The sequence below is a fragment of the Salmo salar genome, chromosome ssa17 (assembly GCF_905237065.1).
Source record: "Salmo salar chromosome ssa17, Ssal_v3.1, whole genome shotgun sequence".
Classification (NCBI taxonomy): Eukaryota; Metazoa; Chordata; class Actinopteri; order Salmoniformes; family Salmonidae; genus Salmo; species Salmo salar.
The window spans coordinates 71352972-71373475 of NC_059458.1; the positions used below are offsets into that span (position 1 = coordinate 71352972).

A 20504-nucleotide genomic window follows, 5' to 3' on the forward strand; every position below is an offset into this window, starting at 1 on the left:
TTTCGGAGGTTTTGGTGGTCTTCCTAAGCCAGGATTCAGACACGGCTAGGACATCCGGGTTGGCAGAGTGTGCTAAAGCAGTGAACAAAACAAACTTAGGTAGGAGGCTTCTAATGTTAACATGCATGAAACCAAGGCTATTACGGTTACAGAAGTCATCAAAAGAGAGCGCCTGGGGAATAGGAGTGGAGCTAGGCACTGCAGGGCCTGGATTCACCTCCACATCGCCAGAGGAACAGAGGAGGAGTAGGATAAGGGTACGGCTAAAAGCTATGAGAATTGGTCGTCTAGGGCATCCGGAACAGAGAGTAAAAGGAGCAGGTTTCTGGGGGCGATAAAATAGCTTCAAGGTATACTGTACAGACAAAGGTATGGTAGGATGTGAATACAGTGGAGGTAAACCTAGGCATTGAGTGATGATGAGAGAGATATTGTCTCTACAAACATCATTGAAATCAGGTGATGATATCGCATGTGTGGGTGGTGGAACTTAGAGGTTGGATAAGGTATAATGAGCAGGGCTAGAGGCTCTACAGTGAAATAAGCCAATAAACACTAACCAGAACAGCAATGGACAAGGCATATTGACATTAAGGAGAGGCATGCTTAGCCAAGTGATCAAAGGGGTCCAGTGAGTAGTGAGGTCGGTTGCGGTCACGGCGATTCAGACAGCTAGCCGGGCCATGGGTAGCAAGTTGGCAGAAGATGGTCTGTTATTAGCCACCTCGTGCGTTTCCGTCGATAGATTAGTGGGGTTCCGTGTGGTAGAGGGGACCAATCCAATTGGCGTTATAGTTATAGTGGCCCAAGAAAATTGGCCGATAGACTATTCAGATAGCAGCCGATAAGACAGCTAACTATTAGCTGGCCGCAGATGGGCGTTCAGGTTACGTCGCGACGGAGGGGCCAGTTGGATAACTCCCTCGGGCAGATAACGTCGGTAGTCCAGTCGTGAAGGCCCGATGGGGCTCTGCATCGGCAGTAAAACGGGTCCGGATAGGTGATTGTAGCCCAGGAGTGGCTGATGGAACTCTTCAGCTGGCTAGCTCCGGAACAATTGATGTTAGCTCCGGGACCGACATTAGCCAATAGTCACTCGGATAGCAGCTAGCTAGCTGCAAGATCCATGTGTAAATGTCCAGAGCTTGCGGTAGTAATCCAGGGATATGGAGAGAAAATAGGTCCGGTATGCTCTGGTCTGAGTCGAGTTGTACAAAACTGGCGATAGCTTTTCGAGCTAAGGGATAGCTGTTGACTGCCAACCGTGGTTAGCTGAATTCTAACGTTAGCTAGTGAGCTGGCTAACTTCTAGCTAACTTCTGGCTAGCTTCTCTTGTGGATTTCAGATTTGAGGCAAATAATACTTTTTTTTTTAATTGGTGAGGCGGGTTGCAGGAGAGTGTTTTGAAGTTGAGTTTTTAGAAGAAGAAACAAATGTATAACTAGTAGATATGCGAAGAAAAGATGTAAATGTATATATACACGGGACACGACAAGACGAGGACAAAGGACATCTGACTGCTATGTCATCTTGGATCTAGTAGGCTAGTAGTAGTAGTAGTAGAAACGGTGGTGGTGGTAGTAGTAGTAGTAGTAGAAACGGTGGTGGTGGTGGTGGTAGTAGTAGTAGTAGTAGTAGTAGTAGTAGTAGAAGAAACGGTGGTGGTGGTAGTAGTAGAAACATTAGTAACCGTAGGCTAGTAGTAATAGAAACATTTGTTGCTAGTAGTAGTAGAAACATTAGTAATAGTAGGCTAGTAGTAGTAGTAGTAGTAGAAACATTAGTAATAGTAGGGTAGTAGTAGAAAAAACAGTAGTAGTAGAAACGGTAGTAGTATTAGTATTAGAAATGGTGGTAGTAGTAGAAATATTAGTAACCGTAGGCTAGTAGTAATAGAAACATTTTTAACAGTAGGCTAGTAGTAGTAGTTGAAACATTAGTAATAGTAGGCTAGTAGTAGTAGTAGAAACATTAGTAATAGTAGGCTAGTAGTAGTAGTAGTAGAAGCGGTGGTGGTAGTAGTAGTAGTAGAAGCTGTGGTAGTAGTAGTAGAAGAAACGGTGGTGGTAGTAGTAGTAGTAGTAGAAACAGTAATAATACTAGGGTAGTAGTAGAAACAGTAACAATAGTAGTAGAAACATTAGTAATAATAGGGTGGTAGTAGTAGTAGAAACATTAGTAATAGTAGGCTAGTAGTAGTAGTAGAAACATTAGTAGTAGTAGAAATGGTACTAGTAGAAATATTAGTAATCGTAGGCTAGTAGTAATAGAAACATTGTTAACAGTAGCCTAGTAGTAGTAGTTGAAACATTAGTAATAGTAGGCTAGTAGTAGTAGAAACATTAGTAATAGTAGGCTAGTAGTAGTAGTAGAAGCGGTGGTGGTAGTAGTAGTAGTAGTAGTAGTAGTAGTAGTAGTAGAAACGGTGGTGGTGGTGGTAGTAGTAGTAGTAGTAGAAACGGTAGTAGTAGAAACAGTAATAATACTAGGGTAGTAGTAGAAACAGTAACAATAGTAGTAGAAACATTAGTAATACTAGGGTAGTAGTAGTAGTAGTAGTAGTAGTAGTAGTAGTAGTAGTAGAAACATTAGTAATAGTAGGCTAGTATTAGTACCAGTAATAGTCGGCTAGTAGTAGTAATAGTAGTAGTAGCAGTAATAGTAGGCTAGTAGTAGTAGTAGTAGAAACATTAGTAATAGTAGGCTAGTATTAGTACCAGTAATAGTAGGCTAGTAGTAATAGTAGTAGTAGCAGTAATAGTAGGCTAGTAGTAGCAGTAATAGTAAGCTAGTAGTAGTACCAGTACTAGTAGGCTGGTAGCAGTATTAGTAGACTCATAGCAATAATAGTAGGCTAGTAGTAGTAGGCGTAGTAATAGTAGGCTAGTAGAAGTATCCGTAATAGTAGGGTAGTAGTAGGCTAGTAGTAATATTAGGCTAGATGAAGTATCCGTAATAGTAGGCTAGTAGTAGTAATAGTAGGCTAGTAGTAGTAGTAGGCTAGTAGTAGTAATAGTAGGCTAGTAGTAGTAGCATTAATAGTTGGCTAGTGGTAGTAGCAGTAATAGTAGACTAGTAGAATAAGTAGTAATAGTAGGCTAGTAGAAGAAGTAGTACTAGTAGGTACATTTAAGAAGTAGTAGGATAGTAGTGGTAGTAATAGTAGGCTAGTAGTAGTAGTAGTAGGCTGGTAGTAGTATTCGTAGTGGTAATAGTAGTATTTGTGATAGAAGTAATAGTAGACTAGAAGTAGTAGTAGGCTAGTAGAAGAAGTAGTAATACTAGGCTAGTAGTAGTAGTAGTAGGCTAGTAGTATTCATGGTGGTAAATTTAGTATTTGTGGTAGTAGGGTAGTAGTGGTAGTAGTAGTAGTAGTAGTAGTAGTAGTAGTAGTAGTAGTTGGCTAGAAGTAGTAGTAGGCTAGTAGAATAAGTAGTGCTAGTAGAAGTAGTAATATAGTAGGCTAGTAGAAGTAGTACTAGTAGGCTAGTAGAAGTAGTAATATAGTAGACTAGTATAAGTAGTAATAGTAGGCTAGTAGAAGAAGTAGTAATGGTAGGCTAGTAGTACTAGTAGGCTAGTAGAAGAAGTAGTAGTAGGCTAGTAGAAGAACTAGTGCTAGTAGAAGAAGTAGCAATAGTAGGCTTGTAGAAGTAGTAGTAGTAGTAGTAGTAGTAGTAGTAGTAGTAGTAGTTGGCTATTAGTAATATTCGTAGTGGTAATAGTAGTATTTGTGGTAGAAGTAATAGTAGACTAGAAGAAGTAGTAATGGTAGCCTAGTAGTAGTAGTAGGCTAGTAGTATTCATGGTGGTAATAGTAGTATTTGTGGTAGTAGGGTAGTAGTAGTAGTTGGCTCGAAGTAGTAGTGCTAGTAGAAGAAGTAGTAATGGTAGGCTAGTAGTTGGCTAGTAGTAGTAGTGGTAATAGTAGTATTTGTGGTAGTAGAAGTAATAGTAGACTTGTAGTAGTAGGCTGGTAGTAGTAGTAGTAGATATGTAGTGGTAATAGTAGTATTCGTAGTGGTAGTAGGGTTGTATAAGTAATAGTAGGGTAGTAATTGGCCAGAAGTAGTAGTGGTAGTAGACTAAGTAATAGTAGTAGAAGTAGTAGTAGGCTAGTAGTAGTGGTAATTGTAGTATTCGTAGTGGTAGTAGGGTTGTATAAGTAATAGTAGGGTAGTAATTGGCCAGAAGTAGTAGTGGTAGTAGACTAAGTAATAGTAGTAGTAGGCTAGTAGTGGTAGTAGAAGTAGTAGTAGGCTGGTAATAGTAGTATTCGTAGTGGTAGTAGAAGTAATAGTAGGCTAGTAGTAGTAGTAGTGGTAATAGCAGTATTTGTAGTGGTAATAGTAGTATTCGTGGTAGTAGTGTTGGTAGTAGTAGTAGTAGTAAGTCTAGTGACACTGCAGGGGTACATTTTTGTTGTTTGTGTGGTTTATGCACACATTATGCCTGTAGAGAGGTGTGTGTTTGCAGTGTGTAGGGGTAGTGCAGCTGTTTCCTGCAGTTCCAGCAGTATTCCTGGCAGAGCATGATGGAGCTCTCCCAACCGGAACGCCGCTACCTAAGAGTGACCTCATTTTGCGCACACACACACCTGGCTCCCACTAATACTTTCTCAGTTTTCATCATCCTCTCCCCAGCTTCTATGAATCTGCCCTGAGGTCCTGACACACATCATCACAATTCATGTTAATAGCCCTTGCCTGTGGTAAACACATAATGAATCACACACACAAGTATCATACGAATCAAAAATCTAATCAAATGTATTTATAAATCCCTTTTTTACATCAGATGTCACAAAGTGCTATACAGAAACCCTGCCTAAAACCCCAAACAGCAAGCAATGCAGATGTAGAAGCACAGTGGCTAGGAAAAACTCCCTAGAAAGGCAGGAACCTAGGAAGAAACTTAGAGAGGAACCAGGCTCTGAGGGGTGGCCAGTCCTCTTCTGGCTGTGCGGGGTGGAGATTATAAGAGTACATGGCCATTAAATCCAGATTGTTCTTCAAGATGTTCAAACGTTCATAGATTACCAGCAGGGTCAAATAATAATCACAGTGGTTGTAGAGGGTACAACAGGTCAGCACCTCAGGAGTAAATGTCAGTTGGCTTTTCATAGCGGAGTATTCAGAGGTTGAGACAGCCGTTAGAGGTTGAGAAGAGACACCACCCTTTAGGGTATTGCAATCTACAGGTTGAATGACAACAATAATACTGAGTATGTATTTGAATTAATTCTGACGAGCTTTCCTTGTTGTCATTCAACCTGTAGTTATCAAGGCCCTAGAGGACTGTGTATTCTCTACCTGTAGTTATCAAGGCCCTCGAGGACTGGGTCTTCTCTACCTGTAGTTATCAATGCCCTAGAGGACTGTGTCTTCTCTACCTGTAGTTATCAGTACCCTAGAGGACTGTGTATTCTCTACCTGTAGTTATCAGTACCCTAGAGGACTGGGTCTTCTCTACCTGTAGTTATCAATGCCCTAGAGGACTGTGTCTTCTCTACCTGTAGTTATCAATACCCTAGAGGACTGGGTCTTCTCTACCTGTAGTTATCAAGGCCCTAGAGGACTGTGTATTCTCTACCTGTAGTTATCAATACCCTAGAGGACTGTGTCTTCTCTACCTGTAGTTATCAATACCCTAGAGGACTGTGTCTTCTCTACCTGTAGTTATCAAGGCCCTAGAGGACTGGGTCTTCTCTACCTGTAGTTATCAAGGCCCTAGAAGACTGTCTTCTCTACCTGTAGTTATCAATACCCTAGAGGACTGTGTCTTCTCTACCTGTAGTTATCAGTACCCTAGAGGACTGTGTCTCCTCTACCTGTAGTTATCAGTACCCTAGAGGACTGTGTCTCCTCTACCTGTAGTTATCGGTATCCTAGAGGATTGTGTCTTCTCTACCTGTAGTTATCAGTACCCTAGAGGACTGTGTCTTCTCTACCTGTAGTTATCAGTACCCTAGAGGACTGGGTCTTCTCTACCTGTAGTTATCAATACCCTAGAGGACTGTGTCTTCTCTACCTGTAGTTATCAATACCCTAGAGGACTGTGTCTCCTCTACCTGTAGTTATCAGTACCTTAGAGGACTGTCTTCTCTACCTGTAGTTATCAGTACCCTAGAGGACTGTGTCTCCTCTACCTGTAGTTATCGGTATCCTAGAGGATTGTGTCTTCTCTACCTGTAGTTATCAGTACCCTAGAGGACTGTGTCTTCTCTACCTGTAGTTATCAGTACCCTAGAGGACTGTGTCTTCTCTACCTGTAGTTATCAGTACCCTAGAGGACTGTGTCTTCTCTACCTGTAGTTATCAATACCCTAGAGGACTGTGTCTTCTCTACCTGTAGTTATCAGTACCCTAGAGGACTGTGTCTTCTCTACCTGTAGTTATCAGTACCCTAGAGGACTGTGTCTTCTCTACCTGTAGTTATCAATACCCTAGAGGACTGTGTCTTCTCTACCTGTAGTTATCAGTACCCTAGAGGACTGTGTCTTCTCTACCTGTAGTTATCAGTACCCTAGAGGACTGTGTCTTCTCTACCTGTAGTTATCAGTACCCTAGAGGACTGTGTCTTCTCTACCTGTAGTTATCAAGGCCCTAGAGGACTGTGTCTTCTCTACCTGTAGTTATCAGTACCCTAGAGGACTGTGTCTTCTCTACCTGTAGTTATCAATACCCTAGAGGACTGGGTCTTCTCTACCTGTAGTTATCAGTACCCTAGAGGACTGTGTCTTCTCTACCTGTAGTTATCAGTACCCTAGAGGACTGTGTCTTCTCTACCTGTAGTTATCAGTAGGCCCTAGAGGACTGTGTCTTCTCTACCTGTAGTTATCAGTACCCTAGAGGACTGTGTCTTCTCTACCTGTAGTTATCAATACCCTAGAGGACTGTGTCTTCTCTACCTGTAGTTATCAGTACCCTAGAGGACTGTGTCTTCTCTACCTGTAGTTATCAAGACCCTAGAGGACTGTGTCTTCTCTACCTGTAGTTATCAATACCCTAGAGGACTGTGTCTTCTCTACCTGTAGTTATCAATACCCTAGAGGACTGGGTCTTCTCTACCTGTAGTTATCAGTACCCTAGAGGACTGTGTCTTCTCTACCTGTAGTTATCAGTACCCTAGAGGACTGTGTCTTCTCTACCTGTAGTTATCAAGGCCCTAGAGGACTGTGTCTTCTCTACCTGTAGTTATCAGTACCCTAGAGGACTGTGTCTTCTCTACCTGTAGTTATCAATACCCTAGAGGACTGTGTCTTCTCTACCTGTAGTTATCAGTACCCTAGAGGACTGTGTCTTCTCTACCTGTAGTTATCAGTACCTTAGAGGACTGTCTTCTCTACCTGTAGTTATCAGTACCCTAGAGGACTGTGTCTCCTCTACCTGTAGTTATCGGTATCCTAGAGGATTGTGTTTTCTCTACCTGTAGTTATCAGTACCCTAGAGGACTGTGTCTTCTCTACCTGTAGTTATCAATACCCTAGAGGACTGTGTCTTCTCTACCTGTAGTTATCAGTACCCTAGAGGACTGTGTCTTCTCTACCTGTAGTTATCAGTACCCTAGAGGACTGTGTCTTCTCTACCTGTAGTTATCAATACCCTAGAGGACTGTGTCTTCTCTACCTGTAGTTATCAGTACCCTAGAGGACTGTGTCTTCTCTACCTGTAGTTATCAAGGCCCTAGAGGACTGTGTCTTCTCTACCTGTAGTTATCAATACCCTAGAGGACTGTGTCTTCTCTACCTGTAGTTATCAGTACCCTAGAGGACTGTGTCTTCTCTACCTGTAGTTATCAATACCCTAGAGGACTGTGTCTTCTCTACCTGTAGTTATCAGTACCCTAGAGGACTGTCTTCTCTACCTGTAGTTATCGGTATCCTAGAGGATTGTGTCTTCTCTACCTGTAGTTATCACTACCCTAGAGGACTGTGTCTTCTCTACCTGTAGTTATCAGTACCCTAGAGGACTGTGTCTTCTCTACCTGTAGTTATCAGTACCCTAGAGGACTGTGTCTTCTCTACCTGTAGTTATCAGTACCCTAGAGGACTGTGTCTTCTCTACCTGTAGTTATCAATACCCTAGAGGACTGTGTCTTCTCTACCTGTAGTTATCAGTACCCTAGAGGACTGTGTCTTCTCTACCTGTAGTTATCAGTACCCTAGAGGACTGTGTCTTCTCTACCTGTAGTTATCAGTACCCTAGAGGACTGGGTCTTCTCTACCTGTAGTTATCAGTACCCTAGAGGATTGTGTCTTCTCTACCTGTAGTTATCAGTACCCTAGAGGACTGTGTCTTCTCTACCTGTAGTTATCAAGGCCCTAGAGGACTGTGTCTTCTCTACCTGTAGTTATCAATACCCTAGAGGACTGTGTCTTCTCTACCTGTAGTTATCAGTACCCTAGAGGACTGTGTCTCCTCTACCTGTAGTTATCAGTACCCTAGAGGACTGTGTCTTCTCTACCTGTAGTTATCAATACCCTAGAGGACTGTGTCTTCTCTACCTGTAGTTATCAGTACCCTAGAGGACTGTGTCTTCTCTACCTGTAGTTATCAGTACCCTAGAGGACTGTGTCTTCTCTACCTGTAGTTATCAATACCCTAGAGGACTGTGTCTTCTCTACCTGTAGTTATCAGTACCCTAGAGGACTGTGTCTTCTCTACCTGTAGTTATCAGTACCCTAGAGGACTGTGTCTTCTCTACCTGTAGTTATCAGTACCCTAGAGGACTGTGTCTTCTCTACCTGTAGTTATCAGTACCCTAGAGGACTGTGTCTTCTCTACCTGTAGTTATCAGTATCCTAGAGGACTGTGTCTTCTCTACCTGTAGTTATCAATACCCTAGAGGACTGTGTCTTCTCTACCTGTAGTTATCAATACCCTAGAGGACTGTGTCTTCTCTACCTGTAGTTATCAGTACCCTAGAGGACTGTGTCTTCTCTACCTGTAGTTATCAGTACCCTAGAGGACTGTGTCTTCTCTACCTGTAGTTATCAATACCCTAGAGGACTGTGTCTTCTCTACCTGTAGTTATCAATACCCTAGAGGACTGTGTCTTCTCTACCTGTAGTTATCAATACCCTAGAGGACTGTGTCTTCTCTACCTGTAGTTATCAGTACCCTAGAGGACTGTGTCTTCTCTACCTGTAGTTATCAGTACCCTAGAGGACTGTGTCTTCTCTACCTGTAGTTATCAGTACCCTAGAGGACTGTGTCTTCTCTACCTGTAGTTATCAGTACCCTAGAGGACTGTGTCTTCTCTACCTGTAGTTATCAATACCCTAGAGGACTGTGTCTTCTCTACCTGTAGTTATCAGTACCCTAGAGGACTGTGTCTTCTCTACCTGTAGTTATCAGTACCCTAGAGGACTGTGTCTTCTCTACCTGTAGTTATCAATACCCTAGAGGACTGTGTCTTCTCTACCTGTAGTTATCAGTACCCTAGAGGACTATGTCTTTTCTCCTAACTGCTCTGTGTGCCGTCCCTCTAACCACTTATCCAACACAGTCTAGATGGACTATCATACGGTCCAGTCCAGATGGACTGTCACACGGTCCGGTCCAGATGGACTGTCACACGGTCCGGTCCAGATGGACTGTCACACGGTCCGGTCCAGATGGACTGTCACACGGTCCGGTCCAGATGGACTGTCGTCCGGTCCGGTCCAGATGGACTGTCGTCCGGTCCAGATGGACTGTCATATTGTCCGGTCCGGTCCAGATGGACTGTCATATTGTCCGGTCCGGTCCAGATGGACTGTCATATTGTCCGGTCCAGTCCAGATGGACTGTCATACGGTCTGGTCCAGTACGTGAAACCTTTACCAACACACTGGCTCTTAGTGTCTGGGCACAATGTTGCACTGTGCTGGTTACAGCTGAATGACAGGTGTGTGTGTGTGTGTGTGTAAAACGGGTTTCATTTAAAGCTATGTGTATACTGTTTATAATGTTCAGCTCCTTGCAGTCAGGTCAACAGGTCGACTTTCACCTCTCCGTCTACTCCTCCCATCCCTGCTGGAGAAAGAGACACACTCATCCCTCCCTCCATCCCTCTATCCCCACATACATATTCAACAGCCAAACAGTCCTAGAGCAGAGTTTTGGCCTGGGTGATTAAGCCTAACAGAACTCTGCATTTTGATAGTCATTAAATGAGGAAATGGGAACAGAACAAACCTGAGAGTCTATTGAATCTTCTTCCAGCCACCCCTAACAATACAGATATGTGGGATGTGGAGAGAAAGCTAACCTGTCTGTATTTAAAGGCTCTGTTATCTGTGAGGCACAGAGGGGTGTGTGTAAACGTGTGTGTAAGCGTGTGTGCAGTCTCGCTGAGGTAAGACTTGACCCGCCTGACGAGTGCACATCAACCCGCTGCCATTACAGGAGACCGTAGGTCCGTAACTAGGCAACTTGGACCCCCAGTACAAGATGGTGGTCAATGTAGTCAGACATCAGTCAATAACCTTAGCTTAAAATGATGTTCTGTACAGTTTCGTCTTCACTGGTTTGGACAGGGCTGGACATCTTGACTAAGTTTCAGTTTTCCCAAAACCTTTTGTAGTTTTCCCTCAACAACCCATCCCCTGAGCAGCGAGAGAGTAGGAACAATCGTAGAGTCTATTTTCTGACAGTTAATCTTCTGTGCGTGAAGTGAATGAAATTCACATGACATAAAGCCCTTTCCTGTGCTATGAGTGGTCTGAGTAGTCGAGAGAACTAAACTACAATGCAGCCTTCTCTGTCGTGTTGATTGTCATACCAAACATTAGTTAGTGTGCGTTGGCAAGGGATGACAAAGGTAGAGCCATAGTATGGAAGTGATAGTGAATGGTAAAAACAGCAAAACTCCATTCCAAGCGCTCTCAGGAGATATCCGCCAGGTTGAGTGTCGGGGGGGCTGCCCTCAGGAGATGTCTGCTGGGACGAGTGTCAGTGGGGGGGGGGCTGCCCTCAGGAGATGTCCGCTGGGTTGAGTGTCAGTGGGGGGGGGGCTGCCCTCAGGAGATGTCTGCTGGGACGAGTGTCAGTGGGGGGGGGCTGCCCTCAGGAGATGTCCGCTGGGTGGGGGGCTGCCCTCAGGAGATGTCCGCTGGGTTGAGTGTCAGTGGGGGGGGGCTGCCCTCAGGAGATGTCTGCTGGGTTGAGTGTCAGTGGGGGGGGCTGCCCTCAGGAGATGTCCGCTGGGACGAGTGTCAGTGGGGGGGGGCTGCCCTCAGGAGATGTCCGCTGGGTTGAGTGTCAGTGGGGGGGCTGCCCTCAGGAGATGTCTGCTGGGTTGAGTGTCAGTGGGGGGGGGCTGCCCTCAGGAGATGTCTGCTGGGACGAGTGTCAGTGGGGGGGGGGCTGCCCTCAGGAGATGTCCGCTGGGTTGAGTGTCAGTGGGGGGGGCTGCCCTCAGGAGATGTCTGCTGGGACGAGTGTCAGTGGGGGGGGGCTGCCCTCAGGAGATGTCCGCTGGGTTGAGTGTCAGTGGGGGGGGGCTGCCCTCAGGAGATGTCTGCTGGGACGAGTGTCAGTGGGGGGGGGCTGCCCTCAGGAGATGTCCGCTGGGTTGAGTGTCAGTGGGGGGGGGCTGCCCTCAGGAGATGTCCGCTGGGTTGAGTGTCAGTGGGGGGGGCTGCCCTCAGGAGATGTCTGCTGGGACGAGTGTCAGTGGAGGGGGGGGCTGCCCTCAGGAGATGTCCGCTGGGTTGAGTGTCAGTGGGGGGGGGCTGCCCTCAGGAGATGTCTGCTGGGTCGAGTGTCAGTGGGGGGGGGCCCTGCCCTCAGGAGATGTCTGCTGGGTCGAGTGTCAGTGGGGGGGGGCTGCCCTCAGGAGATGTCTGCTGGGTTGAGTGTCAGGGGGGGGGGCCCTGCCCTCAGGAGATGTCCGCTGGGTCGAGTGTCAGTGGGGGGGGCCCTGCCCTCAGGAGATGTCCGCTGGGACGAGTGTCAGTGGGGGGGGCCCTGCCCTCAGGAGATGTCTGCTGGGACGAGTGTCAGTGGGGGGGGCCCTGCCCTCAGGAGATGTCTGCTGGGTTGAGTGTCGGTGGGGGGCCCTGCCCTCAGGAGATGTCTGCTGGGACGAGTGTCAGTGGGGGGGGGCCCTGCCCTCAGGAGATGTCTGCTGGGACGAGTGTCAGTGGGGGGGGCCCTGCCCTCAGGAGATGTCTGCTGGGACGAGTGTCAGTGGGGGGGGCCCTGCCCTCAGGAGATGTCTGCTGGGACGAGTGTCAGTGGGGGGGCCTGCCCTCAGGAGATGTCTGCTGGGTTGAGTGTCGGGGGGCCCTGCCCTCAGGAGATGTCTGCTGGGACGAGTGTCAGTGGGGGGGGCCCTGCCCTCAGGAGATGTCTGCTGGGACGAGTGTCAGTGGGGGGGGGCCCTGCCCTCAGGAGATGTCTGCTGGGACGAGTGTCAGTGGGGGGGCCCAGGCCTCCTTTCTTCTGTTCCTTTTCATTATCTCACTCGCTCTTATTTATTTCTCTCTGGTGCTCATTTATTTATCTTTTTCTCTCCTTTCATATTCTCACTCTTTCTCAATCTCTACTTTTTGTATCTTTCTTCTATCTCTCCCCCCCCTCCCTGATGGGTATCACCATAGGGGGTCAGCCAGGTCTTCTGTAAAAAGCGATGAGAGTTAAGTGTGTCATTTTTCTCTATAAATGGATCATTTGTATTTATTTGCCTGACTCTGTCACGGAGCCGGTCTTAACCAGAGAGAACATGAAGGCTTTTTAAGAGGCCCCAGCTTCACCTCCTAACCCTATTATAGCCCAAGTGCTTGTATATGATGATAAATGGACCTTGTGCCTTTTGAGAACTCAATCTGGGCCTTGTAATCGATACTCATGGATGTAGGGAAGATGGATCCTACTGTGGGTGTCAGTTTATGGTCAACATATGGTTTTGGATAAATGGATGGAGAGGTATTGCTCCTATATGTGTGACACAATACTGTACAGTGAGAAAGTCACTTAGATATCAGTATGCCTCTGTTTTATTTTCTTGAAAAAATGAAGCAATGATTTGCTATTACTGCTGTCCATGCATATTTATACAATACATTAGTACGATTTGGTCAAGATAGTTTTTGTCTGGCTAGAGAGACTACCGTACTCATAGTACAGTGGAATAGCTATGCTTTTTCAATGAGCTGACTGGTGTAGGGGAAGGAGAGACGAAAGGATGGTTTTCTATGAGCTGACTGTTTCTGTTTCTACGCCCTATAGGAGGGACAGATCTAGTTAGTCTGTTTCTAGAAGTAACACAGCATAGCTAACCAACTAGTCGCTTAGAATAGAATCTCTTCTCCTCTTCCTCCTCTTTTTTGTTTTCTCTTTTCCTTCTCTCTTTCCTTCGACTTTCTGTTCATCCCTCAAACCTACGTGCTTCATTATCCTTTTTTATCTCCCTCCTCCTTCACCCTCTTTCCCATGCTTTATCTTCTACTGGCTTTATTTTGTGTATCTCTCTCCCCTGCCCCCTCCTCTCCGACCACCCTCTCCTGTGTGCTTTCGCTTTTTACATGTTCATATTCTTCAGCCTCTCTCTTGCCCACCCCTCTCTCTCTTTCTCCCCGTCTCTGATAAAGCATCTCATCTCAATGCGGCTCCCTGCGGTCTGTCATATGTCTCCCCTCTCCAGCTTGATTTATGTGGCTGTGGTGTATAAACCATACTGTAGCTATATGAAACAAACCCTAAGCGTCCCCTCTCTCCTGCTCTATCTATGGATCAAGGGGGGAGAGAGGGAGAGAGGGAGGAAAGGAGGGAGAGGAGGATGGAGGGAAACTTATCTCGTATCAATAGAGCTATGTTGGCATGGAGACCTTTACTGATGGCCTCCTATATAAGCAGAGAGATGTATTGTCCCCCCACTCCGTAGGTACAGTACACACACCTCCCTCTCTCACCCGCTCAGCTACACGTCTCCATTTGTTTCAATCTCTCCCTCTCTGAAGTTTTATTAAATATCCCAGGCGCCTCGGAGGGGGGTGGGATGGCCATGCAGTGAGAGGGGATTTTTGATTGACAGCGGATGGATTTGACCTGCGACTGAATCATCTGGTTGTCTGTGTTAGAGAAGGGGAAGAGAGGGAGAAAGAGGGATAGAAACTGCGAGACAAAGAGAGAAAAACGGAAAGGGAGAGAGAAACCGAGAGGGAGATAAACCGAGAGGAAGAGAGGCAGAGCTCAGCCAAATCTATATGACTGACAGGTCAGAGGAGCCATTCGGTCTCTTCCCAACCCTGAACAAAGAGCATTGTAAAACAAATATGAACCATGGTCCCCCTCAGATTTCTGACCCATTACGTCAGAACATATTAGCTACAAGTCTGATCTTAGACCACAACCAACTGTTTCCTCCTCAAAGGTCACAGCATTGAAATGTTTTTGTGCTTTTGATTCCTGTGGGGTCGAGAAACCGATAGAGGGGTGGGGAGAGAGGGGGGGGATGTTTACGGATGCCCCAGTGTTCAGGTTTCATGGGAACAGGATGAATCACTGCTGTTTCTGACTACATGTAAATATACTGCTAAAATAAATAAAGGGAACACTTAAACAACACATCCTAGATCTGAATGAAAGAAATAATCTTATTAAATACTTTTTTCTTTACATAGTTGAATGTGCTGACAACAAAATCACACAAAAATAATCAATGGAAATCCAATTTATCAACCCATGGAGGTCTGGATTTGGAGTCACACTCAAAATTAAAGTGGAAAACCACACTACAGGCTGATCCAACTTTGATATAATGTCCTTAAAACAAGTCAAAATGAGGCTCAGTAGTGTGTGTGGCCTCCACGTGCCTGTATGACCTCCCTACAACGCCTGGGCATGCTCCTGATGAGGTCGCGGATGGTCTCCTGAGGGATCTCCTCCCAGACCTGGACTAAAGCATCCGCCAACTCCTGGACAGTCTGTGGTGGATGGAGCGAGACATGATGTCCCAGATGTGCTCAATTGGATTCAGGTCTGGGGAACGGGCGGGCCAGTCCATAGCATCAATGCCTTCCTCTTGCAGGAACTGCTGACACACTCCAGCCACATGAGGTCTAGCATTGTCTTGCATTAGGAGGAACCCAGGGCCAACCGCACCAGCATATGGTCTCACAAGGGGTCTGAGGATCTCATCTCGGTACCTAATGGCAGTCAGGCTACCTCTGGCTGTGCGGCCCCCCAAAGAAATGCCACCCCACACCATGACTGACCCACCGCCAAACCGGTCATGCTGGAGGATGTTGCAGGCAGCAGAACGTTCTCCACGGCGTCTCCAGACTCTGTCACGTCTGTCACATGTGCTCAGTGTGAACCTGCTTTCATCTGTGAAGAGCACAGGGCGCCAGTGACAAATTTGCCAATCTTGGTGTTCTCTGGCAAATGCCAAACGTTCTGCACGGTGTTGGGCTGTAAGCACAACCCCCACCTGTGGACGTCGGGCCCTCATACCACCCTCATGGAGTCTGTTTCTGACCGTTTGAGCAGACACATGGCCTGCTGGAGGTCATTTTGCAGGGCTCTGGCAGTGCTCCTCCTGCTCCTCCTTGCACAAAGGCGGTGGTAGCGGTCCTGCTGCTGGGTTGTTGCCCTCCTACGGCCTCCTCCACGTCTCCTGATGTACTGGCCTGTCTCCTGGTAGCGCCTCCATGCTCTGGACACTACGCTGACAGACACAGCAAACCTTCTTGCCACAGCTCGCATTGATGTGCCATCCTGGATGAGCTGCACTACCTGAGCCACTTGTGTGGGTTGTAGACTCCGTCTCATGCTACCACTAGAGTGAAAGCACCGCCAGCATTCAAAAGTGACCAAAACGTCAGCCAGGAAGCATAGGAACTGAGAAGTGGTCTGTGGTCCCCACCTGCAGAACCACTCCTTTCTTGGGGGTGTCTTGCTAATTGCCTATCATTTCCACCTGTTGTCTATTCCATTTGCACAACAGCATGTGAAATGTATTGTCAATCAGTGTTGCTTCCTAAGTGGACAGTTTGATTTCACAGAAGTGTGATTGACTTGGAGTTACATTGTGTTGTTTAAGTGTTCCCTTTCTTTTTTTGAGCAGTGTATATCATAGTGAATACCATTCCCAGGGAACTGTCTATGTGGTGCTACAGTACCTTCCCCTTGACTACTGTACTAACAAAACTACAAAACCTTTCTCTGAGGTTGTATTGGGAAGATACAGTTGCTGTGCTGTGGCTATGTAGCACACAGGCCGACTGTATTACAGGTGATAGTAACTGATGAGGGAGAGCCTAATGTAATATTGAGAAGGCAGAAATTCTCTTTCCCGGTCTCTTTCTCTTCTCTCCTCTACCCGTGGCTGTGAGAATGAGTTAATATTAATCTTAATGATTGATGATGAATGACCCTGTGTGTGTGTGTGTGTGTGTGTGTGTGTGTGTGTGTGTGTGTGTGTGTGTGTGACAATGTTATTGTCCTGATTAACTAAACAATGTCTCGGGTCTCTCTATGGAGTAGGGAAAGAGAAGGAAGGAACGAGAAAACAGAGGTTTATCTCCCAGTTGCTCATCATGGTCCTCTCTCTCTCTCTCTCTCTCTCTCTCTCTCTCTCTCTCTCTCTCTCTGTGTCATCTGTAATGGTTTCTAAGAGAAACAAACAGTTGTGTTGTATCAGCAGGCTGCACCTGGCATTAACGCAAACGCTTAAGAAAATAATTAGCGGGTGTATGTGGCTGCCTGGTCCCTGAAGATGCCCAAAGGCAGTGGAATGAATGCTACGTTATAGGAGCAGCAGGAGAAGAATTCTGCGTGTGTGTGTGTGTGTGACACACTGTCATCCTTCACCACTGAGACTTAGAGAAATGGGCGTGTCACTCCGAAGGCAATGAGTGGATTCTCTTGGTGCTTGAAGAGCTTCTATGTATATGAGATGGTGCGTTATGTTCGATCGCTGCTCAAATGTGAAGAATAGTGACAACCTACCATCAGAAATATCCATTAAATGGAAGGTTAACAATGTTAGGAATTTATTTCTGATCATCCAGTACTTGCTGCTTTGTATCAATAGGTGCCTTACTCGCCTACATGCTGTTAAATGCAGTGGCGGCTGGTGACAAGAGATGTGAGGAGGATGGATTATTGACTGACATCCCTTTGGCCATAATACTGTGGCCATGTGTTGGCGGCCATACTCAGAAGTCCCATGCATCCAGCCCCCCTGCATTGCACCCTGGGTAATGAACCATGTGGCCGTTGTGTCCTTCCAAACACAACAGGAGGGTGAATTCTCACTACAGACAGTAAATCCAACACCTGATTGGAACTGGAGGGGCTCAGCTGTGCCCCTAATGCCTCTCCAAGGATCAGAAAGGTGCTGACAGGCGAAATCAGCACTTCTGTGTGCTAACTGCTAAAGGATGATGCCAACATTAGCATAATGGCCCTAACATGTGCAGGTGTATCTTTTTAAGTATGGGTGGTTTATGGGGTGTGCTAACTGTCAAGAGACAGATCCTGCTAGCTGTTAGCATGAGATCATTGGTGCAGTTGATAGTCCTTGCTGCTGAGGTTAGCGAAAAGGCCCTAAAGCTTTGGGACCCATATGGCATTGCAGTGGTGATGAAAGACCATTTGTGGACTGAAGATATCCTTTAGCATAAGATAAGCATTGCGATGTATAGCTAGCACGAAAGTGGAACAATTTGGTGGCTCCACAGTACTGAACTATGCAGACAGTTTTGGTTAGCATTAGCGCACTTCTGATGTTTGATACACTGACACCTCAGTGTCAGTAGTTGTTGCCGCGGTGTCAGTAGTTGTTGCCGCGGTGTCAGTAGTTGTTGCCGCGGTGTCAGTAGTTGTTGCCTTGCCGCGGTGTCAGTAGTTGTTGCCTTGCCGCGGTGTCAGTAGCTGTTGCCGCGGTGTCAGTAGTTGTTGCCTTGCCGCGGTGTCAGTAGCTGTTGCCTTGCCGCGGTGTCAGTAGTTGTTGCCTTGCCGCGGTGTCAGTAGCTGTTTCCGCGGTGTCAATGGCTATTTGGTGTCAGAAGTAAAGACTAGCCCTTTGGGTGCTGTATTCCTCAAATAAATGTTTATTTGTCAAGTACACGGTTTACAGGTATAAAAGGTGCGGTGAAAATGTGTGTGTGCCAGTTCCCTTTAACAGTGCAGTACAATAATCAATCATCAGTCAAAAAATGTCCACTTAGCACGACCAAGGGGACAGCTAGCTATAGGAGAGGGTGTGTCAATACAGGCTCTATCAATCAATACTGATTCAATACTCAGTTCTGTCGTCAATAAACCCACGAGAGTCTTCATCACTATGTTGAGGGGTTTCCTATCTCAGTACAACAACTTTTTATTGTTGTTCATTTTTCTTTTTCTTTATCCTTTTTTTTCTCCTCTGTTTATTTTCTGGGTGTGTCCGTATTAGACTTTGATTGGCCAGTGTGTTTTCTGAGGAGAAAAGAGAACACAATTAGCCATAGAAAATAAACCCTGGATAGATCTCCTGTTTCCAGAGGGACAGGTATAGAACCTTTCTCCTGGTGACAGAATAGCACGGCTTGCCAATATTCACACGTCCTCTGGCCCTTCCATTGACGTGGGGAGCCTCTAATGAATGGATTGGCATGCCCGTCACTGTTGCGCTGACGGTTGCTTCCATTGGCTGGATCAACCTTTGGCCCCATCTCTTCTACAGTCTGACTGATCCCAGATGAACCACTGCTGTGGGATGGGGAATGGGCAGAATGAGGAGGACAATTTCATGTTTTTGTGTGTCTCTCGCTCTCTTCTCTCTCCTCCTGTCAGTAAATGGGGAATGTTAGTAATTGCTTGTTTTGCAGGTTTGTATGTGAGGGCTGATGTGATTGTTTTTAATGTGTGTAGTGTATGATATTGATTGTAAATAGTAAAGTCTCTCTCCTCCAGGCGGTTTGAGGCGAGTCCATTGTGTGCTGATCTGCAGGGGCAGATCCTGAAGTGCTACCAGGAACACAGTGGGAAGACGCTGCTCTGCTCCACCATCGCCTCCCGCTACCTGCAGTGTGTTAACCAAGCTAAACAGGTGGGCCCACGGGGTGGGGGTGGTGTGTGTGTGTGTGTGTGTGTGTGTGTGTGTGTGTGTGTGTGTGTGTGTGTGTGTACGTACCTTGGGATACGTATGAATAACTTTTGTTGGTGTCTATCCCCATCTACTGTAATTTATAAGACATGTTGTTTTGTTTACAAATCTCTACTGTCTCAAAAATGAAACATGAATGAGTTCTACATCTAATGAAAACTTCTGTTTATTCCCATATTGCTGCATGATTTTGTTGTCTGAAAAGAATGGCAATAATGATCTTGCCCCGCTATGGGCAACCGCTACAGACATTAGAAAGTAAGTTGTACTGTTCCAGGATCTGTCTCTCCCAGTAGAGTAGCTATGGGCAACCGCTACAGACATTAGAAAGTAAGTTGTACTGTTCCAGGATCTGTCTCCCAGTAGAGTAGCTCAGTGTTGTCTAGACATGTAGCTTCATCAAACCCCAGATGTACTTAGGTAACTGTGTGTAGTACCACTAGAACAGTTAATTTCCTTCCTACATGACTTAACTTCTCACAGCCAGTGAAATAGCAGAGCGCCAAATTCAAAACAACAAAAATCTCATAATTCAAATTTCTCACACACACAAGTATTATACACCATTTTAAAGATAATCTTCTCATTAATCCAACAACACTGTCCGATTTCAAAAAGGCTTTACGGCGAAAGCATAGAATTAGATTATGTTAGGACAGCACCTAGACAAGAAAAACCACACAGCCATTTTCCAAGCAAGGAGAGGCGTCACAAAAACCAGAAATACAGCAAAAATGAATCACTAACCTTTGATGATCTTCATCAGATGGCACTCATAGGACTTCATGTTACACAATACATGTATGTTTTGCTCGATAAAGTTCATATTTATATACAAAAAAACAAACATTTTACATTGGTGGGTAATGTTCAGAAATGTTTTGCCTCCCAAAACTTCCGGTGAATGAGCACATCAATTTACAGAAATACTCAACATAAACGTTGATAAAATATTCAACTGTTATTCAAAGAATTATAGATACACTTCTCCTTAATGCAACCGCTGTGTCAGATTTCAAAAAAGCTTTACAGCGAAAGCACACTTTGCAATAATCTGAGTACGGCGCTCAGTCACAAAACCAAACCCGCCATTTTGTGGAGTCAACAAAACTCAGAAATAGCATTATAAATATTCCCTTACCTTTGATGATCTTTCATCGGAATGCACTCCCAGGAATCCCAGTTCCACAATAAATGTTCATTTGTTTCGATAAAGTCCATCCTTTATGTCCAAATACCTCCTTTTTGTTTGCGCGTTCAGTCAAGTAATCCAAATCCACTGTGCTCGCGCAGTTAGTTCAGACGAATAGTCAAAAAAGTTATATTACAGTTCGTAGAAACATGTCAAACGATGTATAGAATCAATCTTTAGGATGTTTTTATCATAAATCTTCCATAATATTCCAACCGGACGATTCCT

The 20504-nt window shown here is 45.7% G+C and overlaps 1 protein-coding gene across 8 annotated transcripts in view; it reads left to right on the forward strand.

Annotated features, from left to right (window-relative positions):
- The window catches only part of LOC106576543 (MICOS complex subunit MIC19), a 162107-nt gene that overhangs the window by 134688 nt on the left and 6915 nt on the right, over positions 1 to 20504 (forward strand). For 4 of the 8 annotated variants that reach the window (XM_045700062.1, XM_045700063.1, XM_045700067.1 and 1 more), the window contains 2 exons: positions 18892 to 19027; positions 19290 to 19342. The exons of 2 other annotated variants lie outside the window; for them this stretch is intronic. In XM_045700062.1, the coding sequence (XP_045556018.1) occupies positions 18892 to 19027; positions 19290 to 19342 (189 nt within the window). The remainder of the gene's footprint in view (positions 1 to 18891; positions 19028 to 19289; positions 19343 to 20504) is intronic. 2 more of the 8 variants (XM_045700064.1, XM_045700066.1) reach the window with 1 other exon arrangement.